The sequence below is a fragment of the Marmota flaviventris genome, chromosome 2 (assembly GCF_047511675.1).
Source record: "Marmota flaviventris isolate mMarFla1 chromosome 2, mMarFla1.hap1, whole genome shotgun sequence".
In the NCBI taxonomy this organism is placed as follows: domain Eukaryota; kingdom Metazoa; phylum Chordata; class Mammalia; order Rodentia; family Sciuridae; genus Marmota; species Marmota flaviventris.
The window spans coordinates 179,257,037-179,279,679 of NC_092499.1; the positions used below are offsets into that span (position 1 = coordinate 179,257,037).

The window sequence follows — 22,643 nt, forward strand, 5'->3', positions numbered from 1 at the left end:
GAGGCCCCAGGAGGTTCAGGACAGACAGTAGGGTCCCTGTTCTCCCCCGGGTGCCCAGAGCGCTTCAGTTCCATGGGGGGTCTGACAGGAAGAGTGGCGCGGCGTGGCCTTGGGGAACGGCGTACCTGTTACTCAATCCCAGGACACACACACGAGAGGACCGCTCAGCCCAGGGCAGCCGGCGAGGCTCTGTCCAGTCCCCACGATGGGCCAGGCCGACAGGCACACGGACGGCCAGGGCCGGTCCCATGCCAGCCCCCAGTGTGGGCCAGCCCTGAGCAGTCCCTGAGCACCAGGCCTGTGCCCAGACCCAGGTCCCCCAGCCCCGCCACCTTGGAGGACCCGGAGGACCTTGCTTAGACCCATCACGTCCTGGTTTGGGTTTTTTGTTTTCTAAATCCTTTTAAATCTGGGTTTGAACCTCAAGGAGGCAGAGGTCCGTCTCCTGGTCTGGACAGGTCTTGTTGGCTCCCCGGGGTCCTACCAGATCCGTCCACCCAGGCGGGGGGCTGCCAAGGGCCTGGAGGAAGGGACAGGGTTCTTGTCTTTGGCCCCGTCTGGTCCAGTGAAGGGGCCTCTATTCCAGCCCAGAGGTGAGCAGCTCCACCCCACAGCCGAGCCAGGACGTGGAGGTCCTGCTCCAAGCAGCCATGGCCAAGGACCCCGGGGTCTGACCACACACGTCCTCTGGGACTTGCTAGGGGCTGGTGGATAAATGACCCCGGCATCTTCAGAGAGGGACCCATGAACACCAGCCACCCATGAACCAGCCACCCATGAACCCCGAGGCAGGAGTCCCCAGATGGGGACTCCAAGGCCCCGTCACCTTCCTGGGCCTGGGGAGAGAGAACGCCCCTACTTCTGAGTCTCAGCAGCCGGAGCAAAGAGCAAACACCAAGTGACGCTCGCACATCCTCCTGCGTCACAGAGACCACGGTCGTCGTGTCTCAGAGAAGACCTCAGGTAACGAGGTGGGGCGGGCCTAGCCCAGGCCTCACCCACAGCAGGACATTGGCCCAGTTTTCTTATTCCTGACGGGAGGAACGGGGACGGTAATAACTGGTATCACAATTAACGAGGGCTCTTGGGTTCCCAGCTTCCTGGGGGTTTACATTCCCATCTTACACATCAACAAACTGAGGTTCAGAGGGAATCAGTAGCTGGGCCCTGTACCTTCTGCGTCCTTCCCAGGGGTTCTCCGCATGGAAGAGACTCCCGGGAAACCTCCCTCTCTCTGAAGACATTGGGGCAGCAGAAAGCCCTTTGGGGCTCTAAGGAATCCTTCCCTCCTCTTTTCTTTAGAGGTGAGATTTGAAAGAGGCACTTCCCTGAGCATCCTGGGAACGCTCCCCAGGGACTCAGAGGAGGCAGGTCCCCTGGGGGCCCTTCTCAGGCGGCAAGACACCTCCTGACGGTGATGTTGAGACCCAGTCGACAGAAATCAGGGGACTCATCAACTCTTAGAGCATCCTCCAACCCAAAAGCCCGTGACTTTAGGCCTCTGAGATTCTAGAACAAGATTCCATCCAGCAGACGCGCTGAGTCACACTAAGCTTAGCCATTGCCTTTGCTATTAGCCAAAGAACCAGCTAACGTGGACCTCGTGTGGCCGTCGCTGTCCTCCAGGACCCGGCCTTCCACCTCAGCCCCTCTATCCTCGGTGCCTCCAGGAGTCCACCGCCTGCCCTGGCTACATCCCTGGGTTGAGAAAGAACAAGGAATTGATCCCAGGGGACACCTACCAGCCGCCTACACACCTCTGCCGTTGGGGACTGCACCACCAGCCGTGATGGTCAGCAGGGGGCGCCAGTGTCCCCACATCAGAGGCTCTGGCAGAGTCCTGGGGCTGTCAGACGCAGGAACACCAAATCCCCGGTCACAAACCCCAGCTTGACCTCAGACATGCTGCACGACCTGGAACATGTCTCAGTTTCCTCATCTGTAAAGTGGGAGTGAAGCCATTTTTTAACCATTCCCATGTGCCAGGCCCCGCAGTGATAGCCTCGTGACCTCCCTCCAGGAACCTCGCCGTCCCCAGGGGACACAGGTAGATTCACTATGTGCATTACCCGGGGAGGAGAAGGGGGTCTCGGAAGGAAGGTCGCCTGCCCACAGTCACACAGCCCCTGGACATCAGAGGCAGACTGAACCCAGAGACATGTCCTTGGGAATCAGAGTGAAAATTGTAGCTTGAACAACAGACGCGGAAAAGGCTTGGGGAGGCCCGCTGCTGGTCACCGGCGCCCCTCAGCCCCACCTCTGCGCCCCACCTGCTCTCCTATCCCTGCTGCACCCCGCTTCCTCACTCCTCGGGTTCCATGACTCTGTCCTGGGAGGGCTGCAGCCCTGGCCCTGTTTCTCTGATGTTGATCCAAAGGGAAGTGGCCCACGTCCCAAACCGCACGGCCCGCCCACTTCCTCCTGGGGGCTGCTGGCCCCGGGGCCCAGAGCCTGCCCCTGTCCTCCATGCCAGGTCCTATCAGTTTTGGCAAGAAGCCCCTTGTCACCCAGTGCCAGGAGGACCCTCCCTCCCCTCAACAGCTCCTCTGAAGGGCAGGGCCTGGCCAGGGGCTGGACTTCCTGTCCACATGCCCACCCCCCACTTCAGAGCTCAGTTATAAAAGTTGTCGGGAAGCTGGAGGCAGAGGCCGAGACCTGGATCCTGGGAGGCTACACTCGGGGAGAGGTAAGGAGGAGGAGGCCAACGCGGGCGTCTCCCCAACAAGGCTGAGACCTGGTGAAATGGTGCATGGCTTCTTAGTGCCAGGAGAGCCAGGTTCAGTCCCAGCTCTGCCTCTTACTCTGTCCCCAGGAGCAAGCCATTGCTCCTTTCTCAGCCTCAGTTTCCTCATCTGTAAAATAGGTCTGGGCGTCAGTGATCCCATCTTGATGAGGACATAATGATTTGATGAAGCCTATAGAGTTCTTGGCACCCAGTGAGGACTCAAGAGGCCAGGACAGGTGTGGATGCCTCAGGAGGAGAGCTGGGGCGGGCTGGGCGTGGGGTGTGCAGGGCCAAGGCCAGGGAGTGGTGAACTGACAGAGAAAAGGGCCTGACGGAGACCAACTCAACGCTGGCTGGCAGAATGAACAGTGGCTGAGTTTAAGATCAGTCCGGAAGCCTGTGCAGCAACTCGGGAGGCTGAGGCAGGAGGATTGCAAGTTCGAGGCCAGCCTCGGCAACTTAGCAAGGGCCTGCCTCAAAATAAAAATTTTTAAAAGGGCTGCAGGTGTCACGGTGTGGCTCAGTGGTAGAGCACTTGCCCAGCATCCAGCATGTGAGAGACGCTGGGTTCGATCCCCAGCACCACAAAAAAAAAAAAAAAAAAAAAAAAATCATCCTGGAAACCAAATAGGAGAGTCAATGCCACAGCCACAAACTTCACAGACCAAGATTTGCATATTAATTCTACTACCCAATTTCATCACCGAGTTGTGGGTTTGCTTGTGTTTGTTGGGGTCCTGGAGACTGAACCCGGGGCCATGCACACGCTGAGCGAGGTCCCCCAAGGAGCAGCCGGCTGGGTCCTAGAGCTGTTCCAGGCACTCGCGAGTGGCTCAGCCATCTGGGGCCCTCCGTGCACCTCCTCCGAGGTCCCTGCTCACCGTGACGTCTGCCTGGAGATGCCGCATTCACTGGGCTGCGTGTCGCTCCAGAGCTTGGCTTCCTGGTGGTGTCCTCCTGCCTGCGGCCTCCGGGGGCCCGGCTGCTCCTTTTGGCCAACTGGGGAGGGCTGAGGGCCTGCTGGTTGGCACTGGTACAAATGCTGATTCACAAACCTGAATGATTTCCCTGCTACTTGGCTCCTGCCCCATCAGCCACGGTCACCTCCATCAGGACCCCACCCCTGGTTTCCTCACAATCCAGAAGCATCCAGCTGTGAAGGGAGCCCTGGGCCCGTGGACCCCTCACCACGGGCCGCCACGCTGGCAGCTGTGGGCGCCCACTGTGTGCTTGCTGCACATTGTCATCAACCCGCGATCGTCCCCATTTTTCATATGAGAAAACTGAGGCAGAGAGGAGTCAAGGGACCTGGGCAGGCCAGACAGACGGGAATGTCAGAGCCGGACTTTGAAGCCGGCCTGCAGGAGGGGAAGGGCCCAGGCCAGAGCTGTGGTGGCTGTGTTCCAGGACCCGCGGATGGGAGCTGGGCAGGCAGGGGGCTGGGAGGACGGGTGGGGGAGGCAGAGCCGGGAAAAGGGCAGCCAGTCCCCGGCTGGGACCTGGACGTTCTCACGCTCTGCGTCCACAGATCTGGACAGGAGGATGCGGCTGCTCTGGGCGTCCCTGCTGTGCTGGGCACTGCCGCCCCCCGCCCAGGGCAAGGCCCACAGCCCACTCTACCTGCGGGTCAGCAAGGGTCAGCTGCAGACAGGTGAATGTGGGGGGTGCGTGGCGGGAGGCGGGGGTCAGGAGAGGGGGCCGCACCCCCCCAGCTTCTCCCCACCAGCCATGGGACTCACCTGCCGGTCCCGGGGACTGACCTGTCTCTCTCCTGCTCTGTCACTTGGTGTGGCTCCCCAATGCCCTAAAGAGCACTTTTTGTTTGTTTTTGGTACCAGGGATTGAACCCAGGGGCCCTCGACCCCTGAGCCCCATCCCCAGCCCTAGTTTGTATTTTATTTAGAGACAAGGTCTCACTGAGTGGCTTAGTGCCTTGCTGTTGCTGAGGCTGGCTTTGAACTGGTGATCCTCTGGCCTCAGCCTCCCGAGCCGTTGGGATTACAGGTGTGCGCCCGGCGCCTGGCTTTTCGAAAGCATTTCTAAGCTCCTGGTCCTCGCAGTCAAAGTCCCGCAACTCCCAGCTCTCCCCTCCTCTCCATGACCTCCGTCTCCTTCCTTTCTTTACGCGACCCTTCTGCCAAAACGGCTGCCCGCTCCTCACGGAGAACTCGGACCCTCTGAGAAGGCAAAGCTCTTCCTGCGCCTCCTCTGGAAATCCCTCCTGATCCTCCCAGCAGGACTCTCCCTCCTTTGGGCTCCCCAGTCCTTTGGTGGAGCCTCTTCTATGGCCCCATCCAAGTATAACATTGCACCTGTCGCCCGGTCCCTCTGTGTGGCTCCCTCCCCGTTGGCTGTGAGCCACTTGTGCCCCCCCCCATCCCACCCCTGCCACCCGCCCATCTTTCTGTTTCACAAACCCACCAGGCTCATAACCACCTCAGGGCCTTTGCACACACCGTTGCCTATGTCGTTCTTCCCCAGATGGTCAACAGTGGGCTCCTCACTTCCTTCAGGCCTCAGTTCAAAGGTCACCTCCTCAGCGAGGCCCTTTCTAATCCCTCTGTCCCAAACAGGCCCTCAGTCTGTCAGGCTTCATCTGCTCCCTTTTAGTCTGTAGCACTTAATTGATGCTAAAAATTTCTTTGCTCACTGCTCTGAGCGCTGGGTTGTTGTCGTCTCCCTGACTAGAGTGTAAACTCCGTGGGGTCAGAACCAGGGTGCTGCTGTCCCCAGAGCCCTGCTGAGAAGTGCTTCATAAGGGCCTGTCAGCCACGGGCAGTGGGGACACACCTGGAGTCCCGCTCCTCAGGAGGCAGAGGCAGGAGGATGGCTGGGGCCCAGGCTTTCAGGTGCAGCCTGGGTGACGGGGGGGTGGGGTGGGGGGCTGGTGAACGAGTGAGGGGGAAGGCCCAGGCTGAGGAGGCCGTGTCTACAGACATTTCAGACCTGTTTGCAGAGCACCAGGTCCTGAGCCGCGTAGTCAGGGTGCCTGTGACAGGGACCCCGAGGGAAGGCGCGACTGTCCTGGACCACCTGCCCTTTGTCAGCAAAAGCCTGTCCAAGAAGAGCAGCGGGCTGGACCTGTCGCTGGTCGGGGACCTGCTCTCGGGGAAGAGCCTCCCTCTGCTGTCGGACCTGTTCCAGGCCGCCGGGTGAGTGGCCTGAGGCTGCTGTGGCCTTTCCTGCCCCGGAGACAGGGCCTGCGTCCCCAACCCCAGACCACGTTCTCGCCTATCCAGCGGAGACAAGGGGGGCAGCCGGGTGTCTCTGTGGCCTCTGCAGCCTCGAGCACAAAGCAAGGGTGTCCTTCTGTCCCTCCAAGCCGCTGAAACCCCCTGGGAAGGCAGGAGTGGGGTCTGAGCCAGGCTCGGAGCCCCGCAGCGCGGCCGCCCTATCCCCTTTCTCTACAAACCTGTGTCATGTCTTGAAAGATATTTTAAATAAATTGACTCCATGTAGCAGTCGAGACTCTCTGGGCCAGGAGTGTGGCTCAGGGCCCGCATGGGGCCCGCACCAGGCCCTGGCTCAGACCCACCCCGCCAAGAGCAAAGGGGAAAAAATAGAGGATTTTTCTAAAAATCTGACTTGTCCAATTATGTCTGTTTGTCAAAGTGCCCCAAGCTGAGTCACCTAAACTGTCTCACTGTCTGCCTAGAAATCAGGCCCAGGTACAGTGTGGGGTCGCCGCCCCTTGTGGGCTGGCTCCTCGGCTGCTGTCACCTAGGGCGCCCTCTGGTGCTGGGTGTAGGAACTCCACCCCTCCCTGCTCTGCGTGTCCAGAATCCCCCTACCCCAGGACACCGTCATGTGGATTAGGGGCCTATACGACTCCAGGACAGCCTGGGATGACGGATCACGTCTGCAATGACCTTGTTTCCCAATAAGGTCACATTCTGAGGCTCTAGGGATTAGGACTTCAACATACGAATTTGGGAGCCAGGGACATAATTCAGCCCATGACACTGATTCTCCTTAAAGCAGAACTCTGGGCCACCTGGTTGGTCCCTCCAGGATGACCACGGGTGTAAGGTCATGGCCCTGAGTCCGTCCCCAGCTGCCCCACCACTCACTATGTCCCTTGCTTGGCTCTGAAAACAAATGAGGCAGAGAATTAAGGACGGACATGGGGACCCGTGAGACAAGTGCCAGCGCACAGGGCAGGGCTCCCCCGGTGGGGCTCCCGCCACATCCGTCCCCAGCATGAGCGCCTCGGGACAGCAGGCCAAACCCTAAGACAGCAGACGACTCAGAGGACGTTTTCGGGGGGGTGGGGTGGGGTGAAAGGCCAGGGCACTGCTGATGGGAGGAGGTGCGGCCCACGGGGGCCCAGCCTGGCCAAGGCCCGGGTCGGCTGCGGTCACCCTGGCCTGTGCATTCCCAGTACCTCTCCTGCCCGCCCCGCCAGGGCATGGCTTGGGAGAGCGCAGGAAAGCTACAGGGGTTCCAAGGCATTCTGGAACCTTCCAGAAAGTTCCCTGCTGGAGGCCAGGGTTTCCTCCCGTTTGAACTTGCTGCTGCCGGACTCTCTTTGCTCTTCTTTGCCAGAGCCTGCCTTCGTGTTCTTGTTTTCTGATTTTGTGTGGCTGTTTGTTTGTTTTGTTTTATCGAGGCTGGGGACCGAACCCAGGGCCTTGCATATGCCAGGCAAATGCTCTACCCCAAGCCTTGTCCCCGGCCCAGAGGCCCGTATTTGAGTTCAGACAGGTGAAGCATGACAAGACGGCTCCTCCACCGTCTCCTCCCCATTTCACAGAGGTGGACACTGAGGCCCAGACAAGGGAAGGGGCTTGTCCCGTCTTCAGGGCTTGGAGACTGCGATTAGAGCCCGGTGTTCCACAGCCAGGCTGGGGTCACCGGGAGGGTTTGTCCCAACGGTCACCCCAGCTTCTCCTGGGGTCTGCCCCTTTTCCCACCCATTCAGATACACACCCCCACAAGCCACACAGCACCCCATGCCTCTCCAGGTTGGTCATAGAAGATGCCAAAGGACCCGAGGTCACCCTGCAAATCCTAAGCGACAGCCTGCTGCAGGTCACGCTGCGCTGCAAACTGTACCTCTCGCTCCAGGAGTAAGTACACGTGGGCTTCCTCACCACCCAGACCTGCACTGCCAGGACGCCAGCCAAAGCCACAGGCCACGTGTCACCACAAGGACCCTGATAGTCCTTTCTATCCGTGCACGTTTGAAAGCCATTTTGCTGGTGGGAAAAATGAAGCACAGAGTGGGAAAGGGACTTGCCTGGATCACACAGCGAGTCATCCAGCCTTCTGACTCCATGCTGGGGGACACACACCCCCTCTGGGCACCTGGGAAGCTCGGGGCACTAATAGCGTGGCCTGAGGAGGGTCTGATACGCACTCACCTGGAGGCTGGCACTCCTGGGCTAGGCAACTGACCAGGCAGGTCTGCTCCCTGGCCTCGGTTTCCTCATCTGTGAAATGGGCACGGGGCCCCCTGCACTAAGCGGTACTGAGTATTCATCTGCAAAACTCAGAAATGCCACAGAGCAGCCCGTGGACCACTGTTTGCCCAGGAAGTGGGAAAACTCATGGATGCCCTTCAGCTACACGTCCACCCCCCCTTTTCCTTGTAAAATATCTTCCTTCCCCTTGTCGGGTGGCGCTGTCAACGTGCTGAGTGACCATCGTCCTGGTGGGGGCTGTAGCAAGCAGGGGAGCCTGAGGCCCACCCCAAGGCCACCCTCAGCTCCAAGTGTGGGTCCCCCGTGAGGGTGCCGTCAGGTCCCCCAGTTGTCCCTGTTTTAAGGAGCTCTCCTGATTTTCAATCTGAGTCCTCGGGGCAACCGTGGGGCTGGCTGTGACGTCCTGCCTCGACCTCGGGCCCGGTTAGAGCCTGTCCCACACACCGTCCCTCCAGGATCCTGCGGCTCAAAGTCATCAAGAACATTCGCATGGGGGTGCGGCTGGAGCAGATGGGGAACAGGACCACGGTGGCCTTGGAGGAGTGCCACACCCCTCCTGGGAGCCTGAGCGTGGAGATCCTGGGGCAGTGAGTGGCAGAGCCCGGGCCCACTCCTCCTGAGCTGACCGACCTCGGAGACCCAGGGCTGGGACTGCTGCCTCTCCCTAGGGTCTAGAGTGCCCAGGGCATGGGCGACAGGGTCATCTCCAAGGCCGCAGGCTGACAGGCCACCTGTCCCCATCTCCTGCCTCCACACTGGATGTCATGGCTGAGAGCCGCCACCTCGGGCAGGCTCAGCCCTCCGCCTGGTCCCTTCCTACAAGGAGGACCTGCCCAGGCTGCCCCGCTCCTGGCCTCGGGTTCCCCACCAGAAAATGAGGTGCCCCCGCCACCCGCCAGCAGGGCGGCATGGGGAGGGGTCAGCCAAGGCCCACCCAGCGCAGGAGCTGCCGCAGGAGGTGACGCTGCCTGTCGATCTCATGGGGACGCACCCCGTGCAGAACGTCCTCCGGGACGCCTTCCGTGGCCTCTGCGGCCAGCTAGATCTCTGTGCCATGGACCCTACCAAAGAGAGAAGGGAAGAGAATCAGGAGAAAGTAGAGTCGGCAGGAGAAAGGGGGGGGACGAGCAGACCGCAAAGTGGGGAGAGAGGACAGGAGGGCGGCACCCGGGAAGGGAGAGGCCAAGCCACCCAGGCCAGCAGGGGCCCCTCAGCCCAGCCCGGCCTCCCCTCTCTGACCCACGCCTGCCCTTGCACGGTGTGTCGGGTCCCACAGCTGTCCCCTTCCCCTAGGACAGACGCCCTCCTGGTGGACAAACCTCTGGAGTTGGTGGCCGGCGTCCTGGACCACTCCCTGCCCTTCCTGCTGCAGAAGATGGTGAGTGGCCCTCTGCCCTGCCTCCTGCCCGCACCAAGGGAGCACGCCGACCGTGACCCCATGCTCAGGAGGACCCGTGTCGTCCCCCAGGTATGTCCCCCGGCCACAGCCCTGCTCAGCTCCCTGCTGGAAGACCTACTGACCATCGTCCTCCGTAGGTCACTGCTGCTCAGGGCAGAGGCGTCCACTCCCCCGCCCGGCGCCAGGCACTGTTCTAGGCTCTGGGAATGCGACTGGGACAAGGCAGACCTCCCGCAGGGACCCTGCTTTCTAGTGGGGGGAAGGGGCCATGTCACTGGTGACCTTGACAGTCCTTGACCCTCTGAGCCCCTGTTTCCCTGTCTGATTCAAGGGGCCCACAGAGCAGGGCCGCTGGGTGACCCACAATCCTGCACGAAGCTGCCGCTCACTTTGTTCTAAGATGCACAAGCGCAGCCATCTCAAGGCTGGGGGTCGGGGGGACCTTCCTCCTGCCCCCACCCCTCCCCTGCCGTGGGCTGAGCCCTGGTTCTGTGTCCACCTAGCCCCGGCCATCTCGGGCCCAGAGGACGTCCAATACTATGTCACCACCACGGAGTTCAGGGAGGAGGCCATCCTGATGAGAGTCCAGGTGAGCGGCCCTCGGCCAGCAGACCCTCTGGGGACCAGTGGTCCAGGGGAGATGGACAAGGGGGTCAAGGAGATGGGAGGCAGAGGAGGAGGAGGGAGGAAGGAGGAGGAAGGGAGGAGGAGGAGGAGGAAGGGAGGAGGAGGAGGAGGAGGAAGGGAGGAGGAGGAGGAGGAAAGGAGGAGGAGGAGGAGGAAGGGAGGAGGAGGAGGAGGAGGAAGGGAGGAGGAGGAGGAGGAAGGGAGGAGGAGGAGGAGGAGGAAGGGAGGAGGAGGAGGAGGAGGAAGGGAGGAGGAGGAGGAGGAGGAAGGGAGGAGGAAGGGAGGAGGAGGAGGAAGGAAGGAGAAGGAGGAGGAGGAGGAGGAGGAGGAGGAAGGGAGGAGGAGGAGGAGGAAGGGAGGAGGAGGAGGAGGAAGGGAGGAGGAGGAGGAAGGGAGGAGGAGGAGGAAGGGAGGAGGAGGAGGAGGAGGAAGGGAGGAGGAGGAGGAGGAAGGGAGGAGGAGGAGGAGGAGGAAGGGAGGAGGAGGAGGAGGAGGAGGAGGAAGGGAGGAGGAGGAGGAGGAAGGGAGGAGGAGGAGGAGGAAGGGAGGAGGAGGAGGAGGAGGAAGGGAGGAGGAAGGGAGGAGGAGGAGGAGGAAGGGAGGAGGAGGAGGAGGAGGAAGGGAGGAGGGGGAGGAGGAGGAAGGGAGGAGGGGGAGGAGGAGGAAGGGAGGAGGAAGGGAGGAGGAGGAGGAGGAAGGGAGGAGGAGGAGGAAGGGAGGAGGAGGAGGAGGAGGAAGGGAGGAGGGGGAGGAGGAGGAAGGGAGGAGGAGGAAGGGAGGAGGAAGGGAGAAGGAGGAAGGGAGGAGGAAGGGAGGAGGAGGAGGAGGCAGAGGAGGAGGAGGAGGAAGGGGGAGGAGGCCCGTGGCCCCGGAGCTCACCCAGGGCTGCCTGGCCAGCGAGGGGGGCTCAGCTCTGTCCCAACACTCCCACCCGGGAGGTCCCCCCACCTGGGGAACCGCGGTGTCTGCCCCACTTCTGTCCCCTGCTCCTTGGGACACAGGAGGTGGCAGGATGCGGAATCTGCCTGGGTCCCACGGGGTCCTTCTGACAAAGGCACAGAGAAAAGGGTGGGAATCAAACCAGGAGGACGTGAGGGGCCAGGCCCCGGGATCAGAGCCCAGCACCGGGCGAGCCCGGCAGGTCCTTGGCAGCCAGCTGCGGCCGGGAGCTGCTCCGCTCAATGTCCCCTTCCTTCTTCTCTCTGAAGCTTGTGACCCCCTGTGGCCCGGGCCAGAGGACTCCAAGGCCTGACCACCTGGCCCCGCGACCCCTCCCACCATTAGCCCCAGGCAGCATGGTGGACCTGGTCTTTCAGATGGAGCTCTACAACGACATCCTGTCCTGCCTCTACGCGAGCAAGGAAGTCCGCGTGGCCCCCCAGGACCCCGCAGTGAGTGCTCGAGGGGTGGGGGCGGAAGGGCCTTCACCGCTCTATGTTTCACAGGAAGAAACTAAGGCCCAGTGGCAAAGTGCTGTCCTGGGCCCACACAAGTCGCCCGTGCCCTGGGCTCACCTGGGGACTCCTAAGTCACCCTCAGAACCCTGCACAGAAGCCCCTCGCCGGAGACGTCGCTGCTCACAGCCCTTACTGCCCCTCTTCATCCGCAGCACTCACTTAGCGGCAAATGTTTGTTGAAGGCCTACCATGTCCCGGGTCCCATGCGCACGGCGTCCCTGCCCCTGCAGAGCTCAGGGCCTCGTGGGGACTAGACACTGAACAATGAAATAGCCTGGTACACAAACAGCTTATTTTATTTAAAAGAAGCAGGGCACTGGGGTAGCCAGTGGCTGGTGATAGCCAAAGGGCCACCGTGGACAGCGCAAGTGTGTGACGATATCTCTGAGAAGTGGCCTAGACAGAGCAAGGAAGCACACACTCAGAGGTCCACAAGAAAAGCCAGTTCCCAGGGTGGATGGGGATCAAACGAGCAAGAAACACAGATGGATCCACCCAGACGCAGGTCATTACACCCAGAATAAAGTCTCCTTCCTGCAGCTTCAGGGTGCTGTGCCATCTGACCCCTGTCCCTCTCTCTAGCCCCACCATTCCAGCCACACAGGCTGAACTGGTTCCTACCTCAGGGCCTTTGCACCTACTGTTCTCTGCCTGGAACACTCTTTTCTCCACTGTTGGTCTCAGTTCAAACGTCACCTGCTCAGAAAGCACCTTCTTGACCTCTTCCAATCCCACCAAAACACTGGTCACATTCTGACTTTATATATACACACGTGTTTATAAGGTTTTATATGCAAAGTGGAAAATTTCACTTTTTTTTTTTTTGCATGAATCTGGTTCATGCAAAACAAACAAACAAACAAAAAAAAAAAAACTATGTAAAATAGTGTGTACAAACCAAGGCCCAGATAGGGCAAGTGATGTGTCTAAGGTCACCCAGCAGGTCACATCTGGACTAGAGCCAGGCCTCCTGCCTCGCCCTGCTGCCCCCCACCCCGTCCCCTCTGTCCCACAGAAGTGTGGAGCCCTGAGGCAGTTAGGTGGAAGCCCGTGATCCCTTGTCTGCAGAAGTTCTTGTGCCCGTGGACGGGGGTCGATGTGCCAGGGTACTCTTTGCAGCCCCACTTGTGATAGGAGGGAAAGTGCCGTTGACGTGGGTGTCTGGCCACATACAGCAGGTCTGGCAGAATGGAGTGTGCTAAGGAGGACCCGTGTCACCTCAGGTGGGACCAGGAGGCAGTGCATGTGGCCAGCAGGTTCCCAAGTGACTCTGACGTTCACCCGATTAGTGTGTTCCCACGTGGCGTGGGAAAGTCCCCTGGGTGGGGGTGTCCCCATTTATGGCTTGTACAAGGCAAAGCGACCCAGGAGGTCGTCCGGGAACCCGTGCTGAGTGACATGATCCACGTGACGGTCTCTCCATGTCGCCGTGTAGGAATTCTCAGAATCAGCTGAGAGAAAAACCGTGGAAACAAGGAGAAGTTGAGTTTCCAGACGGAGCCTGCGGAGACGCTGGGCGCGGGGCCCCTGTCCTGCAGAGACCGGCCACAGCACAGGCGGCGTCCCCGTCCCCGGGGCTGCAGGACATGCACACACACTCTGTCCTTTTTCCAGGCTGCTGACCTGGTCCAGCTGCTGTCCCCGGGAGAGCTGGAGCCCGGGCCCACGGTAGGGGCACTGCCAGCGCCCTGGCCAGTGTCAGGGAAGGTTCTGGAACGGGGCGGGGCTGGGCAGGTTCCATCTGGCCAGGGCTCCCCGCCGGGGACTCCAGAAATCCCTGACCTGCCTCCCAGGCCTGGGGAGGAAACGAGGGACAGCAAATGCACACCTGAGGTGCTGCCAGCACAGGTGACCCTGACCTTGAGGAGCCCCACCCGCTGGGCAGGGCAGTGTGCAGCCCTCCACCAGGTCAGGTCCCCCCTTCAGAGGCTCAACCAGGGAAGTCACTTGTCACCTCACATTGCGAAGCGCATGGCAGAACCGGGATTTGAAACCAGCCTCTGGCCCCCAAGTCCAAGCTCAGTGCCCTCTTCAAAGGCTTTTGGAATGTGGCATTGAGTGGGCAGTGACAATAACAATGACCACAAGTGCTGGCAAGTGTGTAGCATTCCCAGGAGCGGGTTCTCCCGGCACTTAGGGGAGGGAACTGAGTAAGCTCCTTTAATCCCTCCTGGCTTTATGGGTAGGTGCACAGAGAGATTAAGAAACTTGCCTCAGGTCACACAGCTTGACAGGGGGTAGGACTAGGACTCTGGTGCCCATAATTTATGTTCTTTGTTTAAGTATGAACAGGACAAAGAGGATGTAATCCCACATCTGAAAAGTTCAGAGAGGGTAAGCGACGTCCCCAAGGTCTCACAGCAAGCTGCTGCGGAGCTAGAATGAAAATCCAGACGCCCTGCCTCCGAAGATGGTCTTGTTCCCATTCTCTGAGCTGAGGCCTAGGGACCATCTCCCGGCCACGGCTTCACCGTCTCTGCTCTAACTTCCTTCAGGCTTCTGATGGGTCCAGAGGGAGCGTGGGACTGACCATCAACACTCCGGATCCTCCCACTGTCCATCTGAACGGCCACACAGCTACGGTCACCCAGCCGGGCTCCCTGGTACTGCTGGGGCCCAACAACACCTCCAGCTCCATTTCCTGGGTGAGTGAGGCTCGAAGGTGGTTGTTCCAGGGGGTCCTGGGCCCGCTGACCGTGGGCAGGGTAACAGGAGGGCAGGGCAGATCTCACCACCGTGTCGTCAGTTGACATTCAGTCACACTCAGGCCACCGTGCCCACTGCCAGGACGTGAAGCCCACTAGCACCTGCTCCCGGAGTCCACCCCCAGGGCTGCCCACTGGTGTCCTCAGAACTGAAGGGTCGTGTCCCCGCCCCTCAGCTCTGCACTCCTGCTGGGTGACCAAGGTCCCTGCACCGTCTCCCTGGGCATCAAGGCATTAGGAGCCCAGGAAGAGGCCGGGTCCTCCATGCCCCAGGGCCAGCCAGGCTGAGAGGGCAGCCCGGGGGCCTGGGGGACAGACAGCCCCTGGTTGTCTCTTGATTCTGTTCCCCTGAGGTGACCACTTCCCATTTAACAGACCTGGTGCCTCAGATAAGGGGCCGGGGGTCCGTGAGTCCTCGGGGTCCCTGGAGCCTGTTGTAAGATTCCGTGGCCCAGAAGCTGGCCTCGTCTGGCTGGTGCAAAAAGTCCATTTTTGAAAGGTGAATCTGGAGGGGCCTCCTCACAGCCCAGGGCTCTCTGCTTCCAGAGCCAGGTGCTGGAGACAGTGACGGTCACTGCAAAGGCTCCCCCACCCCCCTGGGCAGCCAGTCCCGGCCTCTCCCCTGGCGGGGCCCACGCTGGCACAGGAGCGGACGGTTCCCCGCCTGGAATACAAATCCCACTCCCCTCCCAACCTCATTCTCTCAATTCCTCCTAGAAACTCCTGACAAGGGCTGCATTTTCCTCCACAAATCAGAAATTAAAACTCCAGTTCACTCCAAACAGGTAACATTGTTTGGTTTGGAATGTTCTGGAAAAAAAAAAAAAAAAAAGACAGCCGGCAGCAAGAGTGGAGGGGGAGGGTGTGGTTGTGGGCACAGTCCCACCTGCTGTCAGCATGGGGGGAGGGACGGGCTCTGTGTCCACCCCGCCAGCCCCGACAGCTGCCCTGAACTGAGACTAACCTCTTTCCTCTGATAGTGCCGTGGTCACCCTGGGCCCTTACCCGGCTGTTCTCAAGAAGCAGGTGAGTCCCTTCCCATAGCCTTGGCCTCCCTGTGGTCTCAAAGGACCCAGCGCTGGACAAACCCAAGGTCCCAAGGCACTGGTGCAGCTGGGTGGAAAGGCTCATTCGCTTCCTGTCCCATCTCCTCTCCCACTGGGGTGGCAGGGAGAAGCCTCCGGGCTTCAACTTGCCCCTTACCCTCCTCCTCACACTGAGCCAACACCAACCGAGCACCGACTCTGCCTGGCCCTGCTCAGGGATGTGTTGGGGAGCAGCGAGAAGGTCCCTGCCCTGTGGAAGGCCTGCGTCAGAGGGGTGAGGCCACACTCCCCAGGAGCCGCAGTAGGGCACATTGTAGAGCACCTCATAGGCCACAGGCAACAGGGGGGAGGGGACAGGGGATCAGGCATATGGGTTGGGGTCAGACTGAAAAGGAAGGTCTGCGAAGGCCTCGCTGACAAGCTGAGACTCAGAGAAGAAGTGGGAAGACTGGGGCTGTTGGGAAGAAGTGGACCCAGGCCTCTGGCCAGGCGTGCCTGATGGACAGGTGGCTGTCGCAGGGACAGTGAAGCAGGTCACAGAGGGGGCAGGGGCAGGCTCACAGCAGGGGTGGCCGGTCCTCTGAGTGAGCCAAGAGCTATGGAAGGGAGTGTCGAAGTAGAGGAGGCTCAGACTGGAGGGCCAGGTGGAGGCCGGGAGCCAGGAAGAAGGCTGGCAGGAGGAGCAGCCCAGCACTGGAGAGGCCTTGAGTGAGGAGCTGGTGGCACTGGAGGGCAGCGGTCAGTTATGGGTGTGCTCGAAGGTGGCACTAAAGGGACCTCTCAGTGGAGCCGATGTGGGGGAAGAGCGGTGTCCAGAGCCAGGTTTTCCACGGGCACCTCATCCCCTGCATGTTGGGGACAGCCGCGCAGGGCTCCCCGCTGCACGGGACTGGCCTGAGCCCCCTGCTCACAAGGGAGGAGGGGGGGGCCTCTTCCAGGGCCCAGGGCCCAGGGCCAGGTGCCTGTGTAGAAGCAGGGCCAGGGGCACGCTCCGTTCTCAGCCTCCTCCGTGTCCCCCGGGCCAGTGGGGACAGCCCTTCAGTCTTTGCTTTGAGTGTGAGGAAACGTGGGATGAGAAAACAGTTCTCGGCACGTCGTCCTTAACTCCAGCCAGGCCAGAGCACAACCCCGGCCAACACGACAAATGTCACCACCCGCGCCACCTTGGACCTTCCTCCCTCCATCTCTACCTCACAGAGTCCCAGGGCTGGAGGTCCCGAGGATCATGTGCCTGGGTCAGGGACTTCTGTGACGCCCCAGGGGCAGTCCTCAGACCAGGCTGCCATGCATGTGGTCAGACAAGCCACGGCTGTCCGTGCCACCCGCGTCATAGACACCACCTACCTCCTGTGACCACCTCCCAGGGGATAGGAGGAGGGCGATGAAGAGGAGGGGCCTTTCCCAACCTGTCCGCCTGGGTTGGGACCATCCTGATCGGGACCCCTCAGCACGTCCCCAGTGACAGGGGGTGGCAGCTCCCCGTGTGACATTACTGGCACCTCTCAGCCTTAGAGAGCTCCCTCGATTGTCCCCAGTGGGCACCTGTGAGGCTTTGGCCCTGGGCTCCACAGACCAACCAGTTTCTCCCCCAGAGAGTCCACAGGGTGAGGGTGTCTCTTTCTGGGGCCCTCCGTGTCCCCCAGTCCCTTCACCAGTCTGGCCAGCTGGCTCCAAGGTCCTTCAAAAGTGCGATCTCCATGTTGTCCCCATGGGCATCTGTGCACTGGGTCCTTCATCCCTGTGGGCAGGATCTGCCAGCCCAGCCGAGGGGACATTCCTGGAGGTGACCTTCCTGTCCCCCTTGTTCTGCTGCAGGAGGAGCAGCTGCGGGCTTCTCTCTCTGGGTTCCTGAAGAGGAGGTTCCTGCCCCATCACAACGGTAAGCCCCATGTGACTCTCCGCCATGCCACAGGTCACATGGCTTGGAGCAGCTCCAAACAAGTCCAAAGGGCCTTGTCCCCAGGCGGGCTGAGAACTATCTCAGGGAAGGCAGGCGGCAGGGCAGACACTGGACCTGGTGTGACGGGCAAGTGCCCTCTTGTCCTGCCGGGTGGCTGTGTGAGGGCAGCTGGGAATGGAGTCAGGCATGGCTGCTCGGGAGGGGGAGGCAGCCCGGCAGAGCACCAGGTGGGCCTCGGGGAGGCCACGGGAAGGGGCGGCTCGTCAGTGACCGCGCACAGGGCAGGGATCCTGACCTGAGAGATGCGGAGAGCTGCACTTCATCTTCACCCCAATGCCGGACACTTGTTAGCACGAAAAGACGGGCCAGACGCAGGATCAGGGATCAGGGGTCAGGGGCCATCTCGGCCTTTTACTCAGGGAAGAGACTGCACCTCCAAAGGGCCACTTCCCTGCGGGAAAATGAGCCTCTGCTCTCAGGAGGAGCCGGGCTTGTCTAGGCTATCCTGAGAGGTGACTTGGTGAGCGGGTCAGTTGGACGTGGGGAATTTGAACTTGGGGCCGGGGGTCTGTGCTCAGCACCTGGAGACGGTTTTTTGGGGAGAGGTGAGAGTGGGCGGCGTCTGGCTCTTTCTCACTCCCTTCTCCCAGGCCTCGCCACTGGGGGCTTGTCTTTTTCGTAACTAATAATACTAGGAAGAAATTCAAGCTCTTCCGCAGTCTCCCTGGGGCTCCCCCAAAAGCAGGCCCCGGGGAGGAAGGCTGGTCTGGGTGAAGCAAGAAAGCCTGTCCAGGCAGCAGTGGGGAAGGCCGTTTGGGGCCGGGAAGCTGCAGGGGGCCCCTGGGAGACTGAACTGTCAGAGCCTCAGAGCCCTCCCCCACCTGCCCCTGCTCCAACCTGTCGCCAAGGTGACCTGTCCCAGGGATTGTCCCTCCCTATGGAAGCTGAAAAGTCTGTTAGCTGATGTCTCCTGGGCTTTCGGCGGGAACACTCCTCTTGACCCTGCCCCAGTCCATTTGCTCCTCACCTTTTAGCCACCCTCCGGCGCCTCCTGGGCCTGGTCACACGCAGAAGGAGAGAGGCAAGGGGAGGAGGCAGGAGATCCAAGAAAGACCAGGAAGCCTAAGAGGGGCAGGGCACCCTCACTCCTAGGGACACCAGGACACCAGCCGTAGCCCTCCTCTCCCTCCCGGGAGAAGTCTGTGTCACTACTTTATAAATAACCCCTGTGTGATGTGAAAAAATAAGAATTAAAACCCAAGACAGTGAGACCCGAGGGAGGAAGTGGGGAGGCCACCTTGACGGCCTTCTCCTCTCCCAAGAGGAACCCTCCCGGTGCTGCCGCGGCCGGAGAAAGCGTCTCGTCGTATCTAACAGTGACAGTCTCTAGAAAACACTGATCCCTCTCCAAGTGCTGGCCACCCACCCCCAGCCCAAGGACTCAAGTTCCTGAGTGACCCGCTCGCTAAGTCACCCACAGCCTATACAAGCCCAGCCCCCTCCTTGGTTCAGTGGCTCATTTTCCACCAGAAAGTGGGTCCGTTCCCGTAGGTCAGTCCCGTTCCTGGACAGAAGGCAGGAATGATCTGTGACATGTGTCTGGCCTGGTCTCTGTGCCGCCTGCCTCCGCGTCCCTGTCCAGTGTGCAAACTTCCACCCGTGGGCCGCAGGACTCGCCACCGTGACCGGCGGTATCCTGGGGAAGTGAGCCGGGAAGACCGAGTGCAGCTGGGGCTCAGTGCTACAGAGATGAACTCGGCCTCCCGGCCTCAGCCTCCCCTGCAGTGAGCGGGGCCATCACCATTCGCCATGTGATGATTTAAGTGTCTGCGCCCCAACCAGAGGGTGAGCTGCCTGAGAGCAGAACCCCCAGGTCTCCCATGCATCCAGCACTCTGCCCAGTGCCTCACGCCCTGAAGACACTCATGTAGGATAAACAGACCAAATCTACTCACCCCCTGGCTCTTCATCTTTCAGATGGAACCATCCCACCAGGTCCAGAGAGGTTAAGTGACTGACCCAAGGTCACATAGCAAGTCTCTGGCAGAGTTGATTCCAGAACCCTGGTTTCTGGCTTCCCCGACAGGAGTCCTTGTGCTGTGACTCCTGTTAGGACCCCAGGGTAAAGAAGCAGGTGGGCTCCAATGTCAGCCAGACTGAGACCTACGGGGCCAGGGAAGCTGGGCATGAAGTGATAAAATGTGTATTGAGAAGGGGACTAATTGAGGGCAGAGGAGGGTGGCAAGGGAAGACCCAGAGAGGCAGCCAGGTGCCAGGTGAACAGGGGCGCAGCCTGCTGGGGAAAAGGGGTGCTCTTCCTACTGCAGCCTCCCTGCAACGGGAGGCCAGGGCCAAGGCCACTGAGGAATCCCCGAGGGCTGCCTGCAAGAAGCAGCCCAAATAGGAGAATCGGCAGGAGGGCCATCTGGCCTCCACACAAGGAAAGGACCAACCTGGGCAGCCTGGAGGCTGGGGCCCAGGGACTGTGGAGAGGCCTCTGCATGGCCTGAGGACAGAAGGAAGACACGCACCTGTCACTCTTCCTCCATCCCACCCCCACCTGTCTGTGCCAGAAGGACACAGTTGCGGGGGGGGGTTACACTCTCCTTCCCTGGGGCCAGGTGACAGTGTGGGTGGGGCTGGCTAAGGGCTGCTCAGCCCTGAAGAGGAGTCTGGGAGCCCAAGCCAGGCCTCAAGTTCAAGTCTAAGGAAGTTTGCAAAAACCAACTGGCCGAGTAGCTAATTCACAGAAACTGAAATTGCAAAATGACCAGTTCTCCACATTTACCAAAAACTTGCTTTAAGGACTCTGGGTAGGTAAGTGTATTTGTGAATACACTTATATATTTGATGGATATCATCTTATTAGCAGAATCCAATTTTTAGCGTTTTCAGGTGAATTTTCGGTTTATTCCGACTTTTTTCCATTCCTGTTTTTGAGCCATTCTGTTTCTACTGACATTTCAGCATTTTTTAGGAGCTCAGTATTTCCAGCACAGTTTTCCCACAGCTGAAGAACAATGCGCCTTCCTGAAGGACTCCTGAGAAGCCTCAACAAATTGATCATTCCTTAACGTGCTGCTAAACAGAAGATCTTGGGCCTCTGAGTGCCCCAGGACCCTGGGTTCAATCCCCAGAAGGTTGGGGGGTGGGGGTGTGGCTCACAATGACAGAGGCCGGAGGCCAACCTGGAGCAGCAAGTCTACCCATCCTGCAGGGGAGGCTCATTTTCTGGTGTGGAGGTGGCCCCAGGTTATAGAAGGAGGCTGGGTTTTACAGTTTACCATGAGGGTGAATTACTCACTGGAGCCTGCGGGCAGAGCTGCTGGGACACTCGGGGACCTAGTTGTGCTGGTTGAAATTTGAACTCGGGAAGGCAGTGGTAGGAAGTCACGGGAAGAGCTCACAACTCGGAATCCACTGCTTACCGTCCTTCCTCTGCGATTAGAGCCTCACTCTGTGCTCCTCTCCTTCCAGGGACCATCTGCCATGGGGAAGGTCAAAGCCCAGGGCCGGGGTTCAGTACTGCCCCCTCCCTACAGGCCCCGTTGGGGTTGGGAGGGTAAATGTTTGGTTTGGTGGAGAGGCTGGGGACAGGGCAGGAGGTTGGCTCTCCCCTCAGGGCCAGCGTTAAGGTTGGGTAACGTTTTCCCAGGGAGCTGTCTTGTGGAAGGTCATTTTCCAGAGCCTTCCCAGGGGAGCAGGAAGGGTCCTCTGGCCTGGCCCCGCTCACCCCCAGCTCCCCTCTTGCAGCGCAGCTCAGAGGACACAGCCTCCTGCTGCCCAACGTCAAGGGCCTCTCCTTCAACCAGGCCCACATGGACCTCTCCGAGGTAGGTGCAGAGGGAGCCCCTTGCAGGGGAGGTGGGGGGCAGAGGCTCCCGCTCACCCGCAGAGGCGGAGGCTCAGTTGGAAGATGCGCCTGCGTGGACCCAGCCCTTTGTCCCCCTTTCCTTAATCACCTCTCACAGCTGTCCTGGACGCCAGGCCCCATTACAGATGAGGAGAGCGAGGCTCCCCAGACCTACAGAGACCTTCAGGAAGCCAGACCACAGGGCTCACAAGCTCAACACCTTCCACACATGCAGGACTCTCACAATCAGCTCCATAAAGTCATTTTTATCACGGAGGGAACTAAAGGCTCAGAGAGGCAGAGAAAATGAGAAAACTTGCCCAGCACAGCAGAGCTGGAGTCCAAGGGGCTCATCTGAACTCAAAGCCTATTGTTACCTTAGCCCGGACTACCCACCTCCCTAGAACTCAGGTGTCCCCAGAACAGGGCTATAGTTTACATGACCAATGCCACCAGGAGTTGAGCAGTGCACAACCTACACATCTTTGCACGGCAGGCCTGATGGCCCCTCATTCCTTCATTGCCATTCACTCATCCAGTCAATGTATCTCAGGAAAAGCCCCCAATCTGGTCTGTTCCTTGCTCGCAAGCATCTCCGAGACTCCTTCCCCTCTGCTCAATCCTCTTTGTCCAGCTGGTCCCTGACTCTTCCTTCTTGGAGTGTCCTTGGGACAGGGTGCAGTCCCTCTCTAGAACAGCCTCAGGGAGAGTGGGTTTTATGGGGAGCGCAACTCTGCCTCTGTTCACAGGACTACCTGCTGCTGACCATTCCAGAGTAGCCGGTTCTGACCCAGGACCAGTCCCTGCCCTCAACCACGCATGCTCAGGACCTCCAGGTCAAGAATGGCTGAATCACCGTGGACTTCTCTGTACAATAAAGATGCTTCCTTCTGGAGGAGGAGTCTGCTTCTGAGCTCGCTGACCCACGGGGTTCTGGGAGGCGGGGGGCTGTGTCCAGCTATTTAAATGAAGCCCGTGGTCCTGGCTCCTGGGGCCTGGGGGTGGGGGGTCTGAGCTCTGTTCTCAGCTCTTCAAGGAAAGGGAGTTTCCTCCCAAAACGAAGAAAAGCCTGTGAGTTTCCAAAGCCCAGGCCCTGAGCGGATGGGGTGACCGTCGTGCAGGACGGGTGTGCCATGACCATGTGCCATCGTCGGGAGGGTCCCAGAGACGTCAAGTGGCCCAGGCAGAAGGTGGGGAGCAGGGAAAGGCAGAGGGCAGGGGCCGGTGCAGCAGGAAGCCTGGGGCCCGCAGAGCAGAGCAGACAGCACAGGTCCTCACACCCTCCACCTGTCACACCCGCAGTAAGGACAAAGCCCCCCACAGCTCCCTGAAGGTCTTGGGTTCGAGGGTGGCTCTGCAGCCATGGTGAGCCCAAGGGAGCCTGGGAGCCCCTCCCCAGGGAAGCCCCACCCACCCAGGTCACACCCAGCACCCGCCCAGTACCTGGGGATGCCCACTACACCAGAGGGCTACTGGAGACCCTGCGTACCCCTTCACCAGTGTTAAGG

At 60.1% G+C, this 22,643-nt stretch overlaps 1 protein-coding gene across 2 annotated transcripts; it reads left to right on the plus strand.

Annotated features, from left to right (window-relative positions):
- The first annotated feature begins 2,604 nt into the window (after window positions 1-2,604).
- On the plus strand, window positions 2,605-22,009 carry LOC114100386 (BPI fold-containing family B member 4-like). 2 transcript variants are annotated; one of them, XM_027945071.2, is made up of 17 exons: window positions 2,605-2,686; window positions 4,254-4,376; window positions 5,661-5,877; window positions 7,690-7,794; window positions 8,604-8,735; window positions 9,442-9,526; window positions 9,617-9,680; window positions 10,051-10,136; window positions 11,383-11,565; window positions 13,246-13,299; window positions 14,127-14,276; window positions 15,054-15,121; window positions 15,317-15,362; window positions 15,507-15,656; window positions 17,198-17,261; window positions 21,036-21,115; window positions 21,885-22,009. In XM_027945071.2, exons 2-17 carry the CDS (start codon window positions 4,268-4,270, stop codon window positions 21,912-21,914), a joined length of 1,623 nt encoding a protein of 540 aa, XP_027800872.2. In that variant the 5' UTR covers window positions 2,605-2,686; window positions 4,254-4,267; the 3' UTR covers window positions 21,915-22,009. The 2 variants fall into 2 exon arrangements, with proteins under 2 accessions (XP_027800872.2, XP_027800873.2); XM_027945072.2 differs by lacking the exon at window positions 15,507-15,656.
- The last annotated feature ends 634 nt before the right edge of the window (window positions 22,010-22,643 follow it).

Excerpts from the sequence above, each read along its gene's own strand:
- LOC114100386 (XM_027945071.2), top strand. The coding sequence starts at position 4,268 with ATGCGGCTGCTCTGGGCGTCCCTGCTGTGCTGGGCACTGCCGCCCCCC. Across the intron at positions 7,795-8,603 it reads CTGTACCTCTCGCTCCAGGA|GATCCTGCGGCTCAAAGTCA; the intron begins GTAAGTACACGT and ends CCGTCCCTCCAG. Across the intron at positions 15,363-15,506 it reads CGGCTGTTCTCAAGAAGCAG|GGAGAAGCCTCCGGGCTTCA; the intron begins GTGAGTCCCTTC and ends CTGGGGTGGCAG.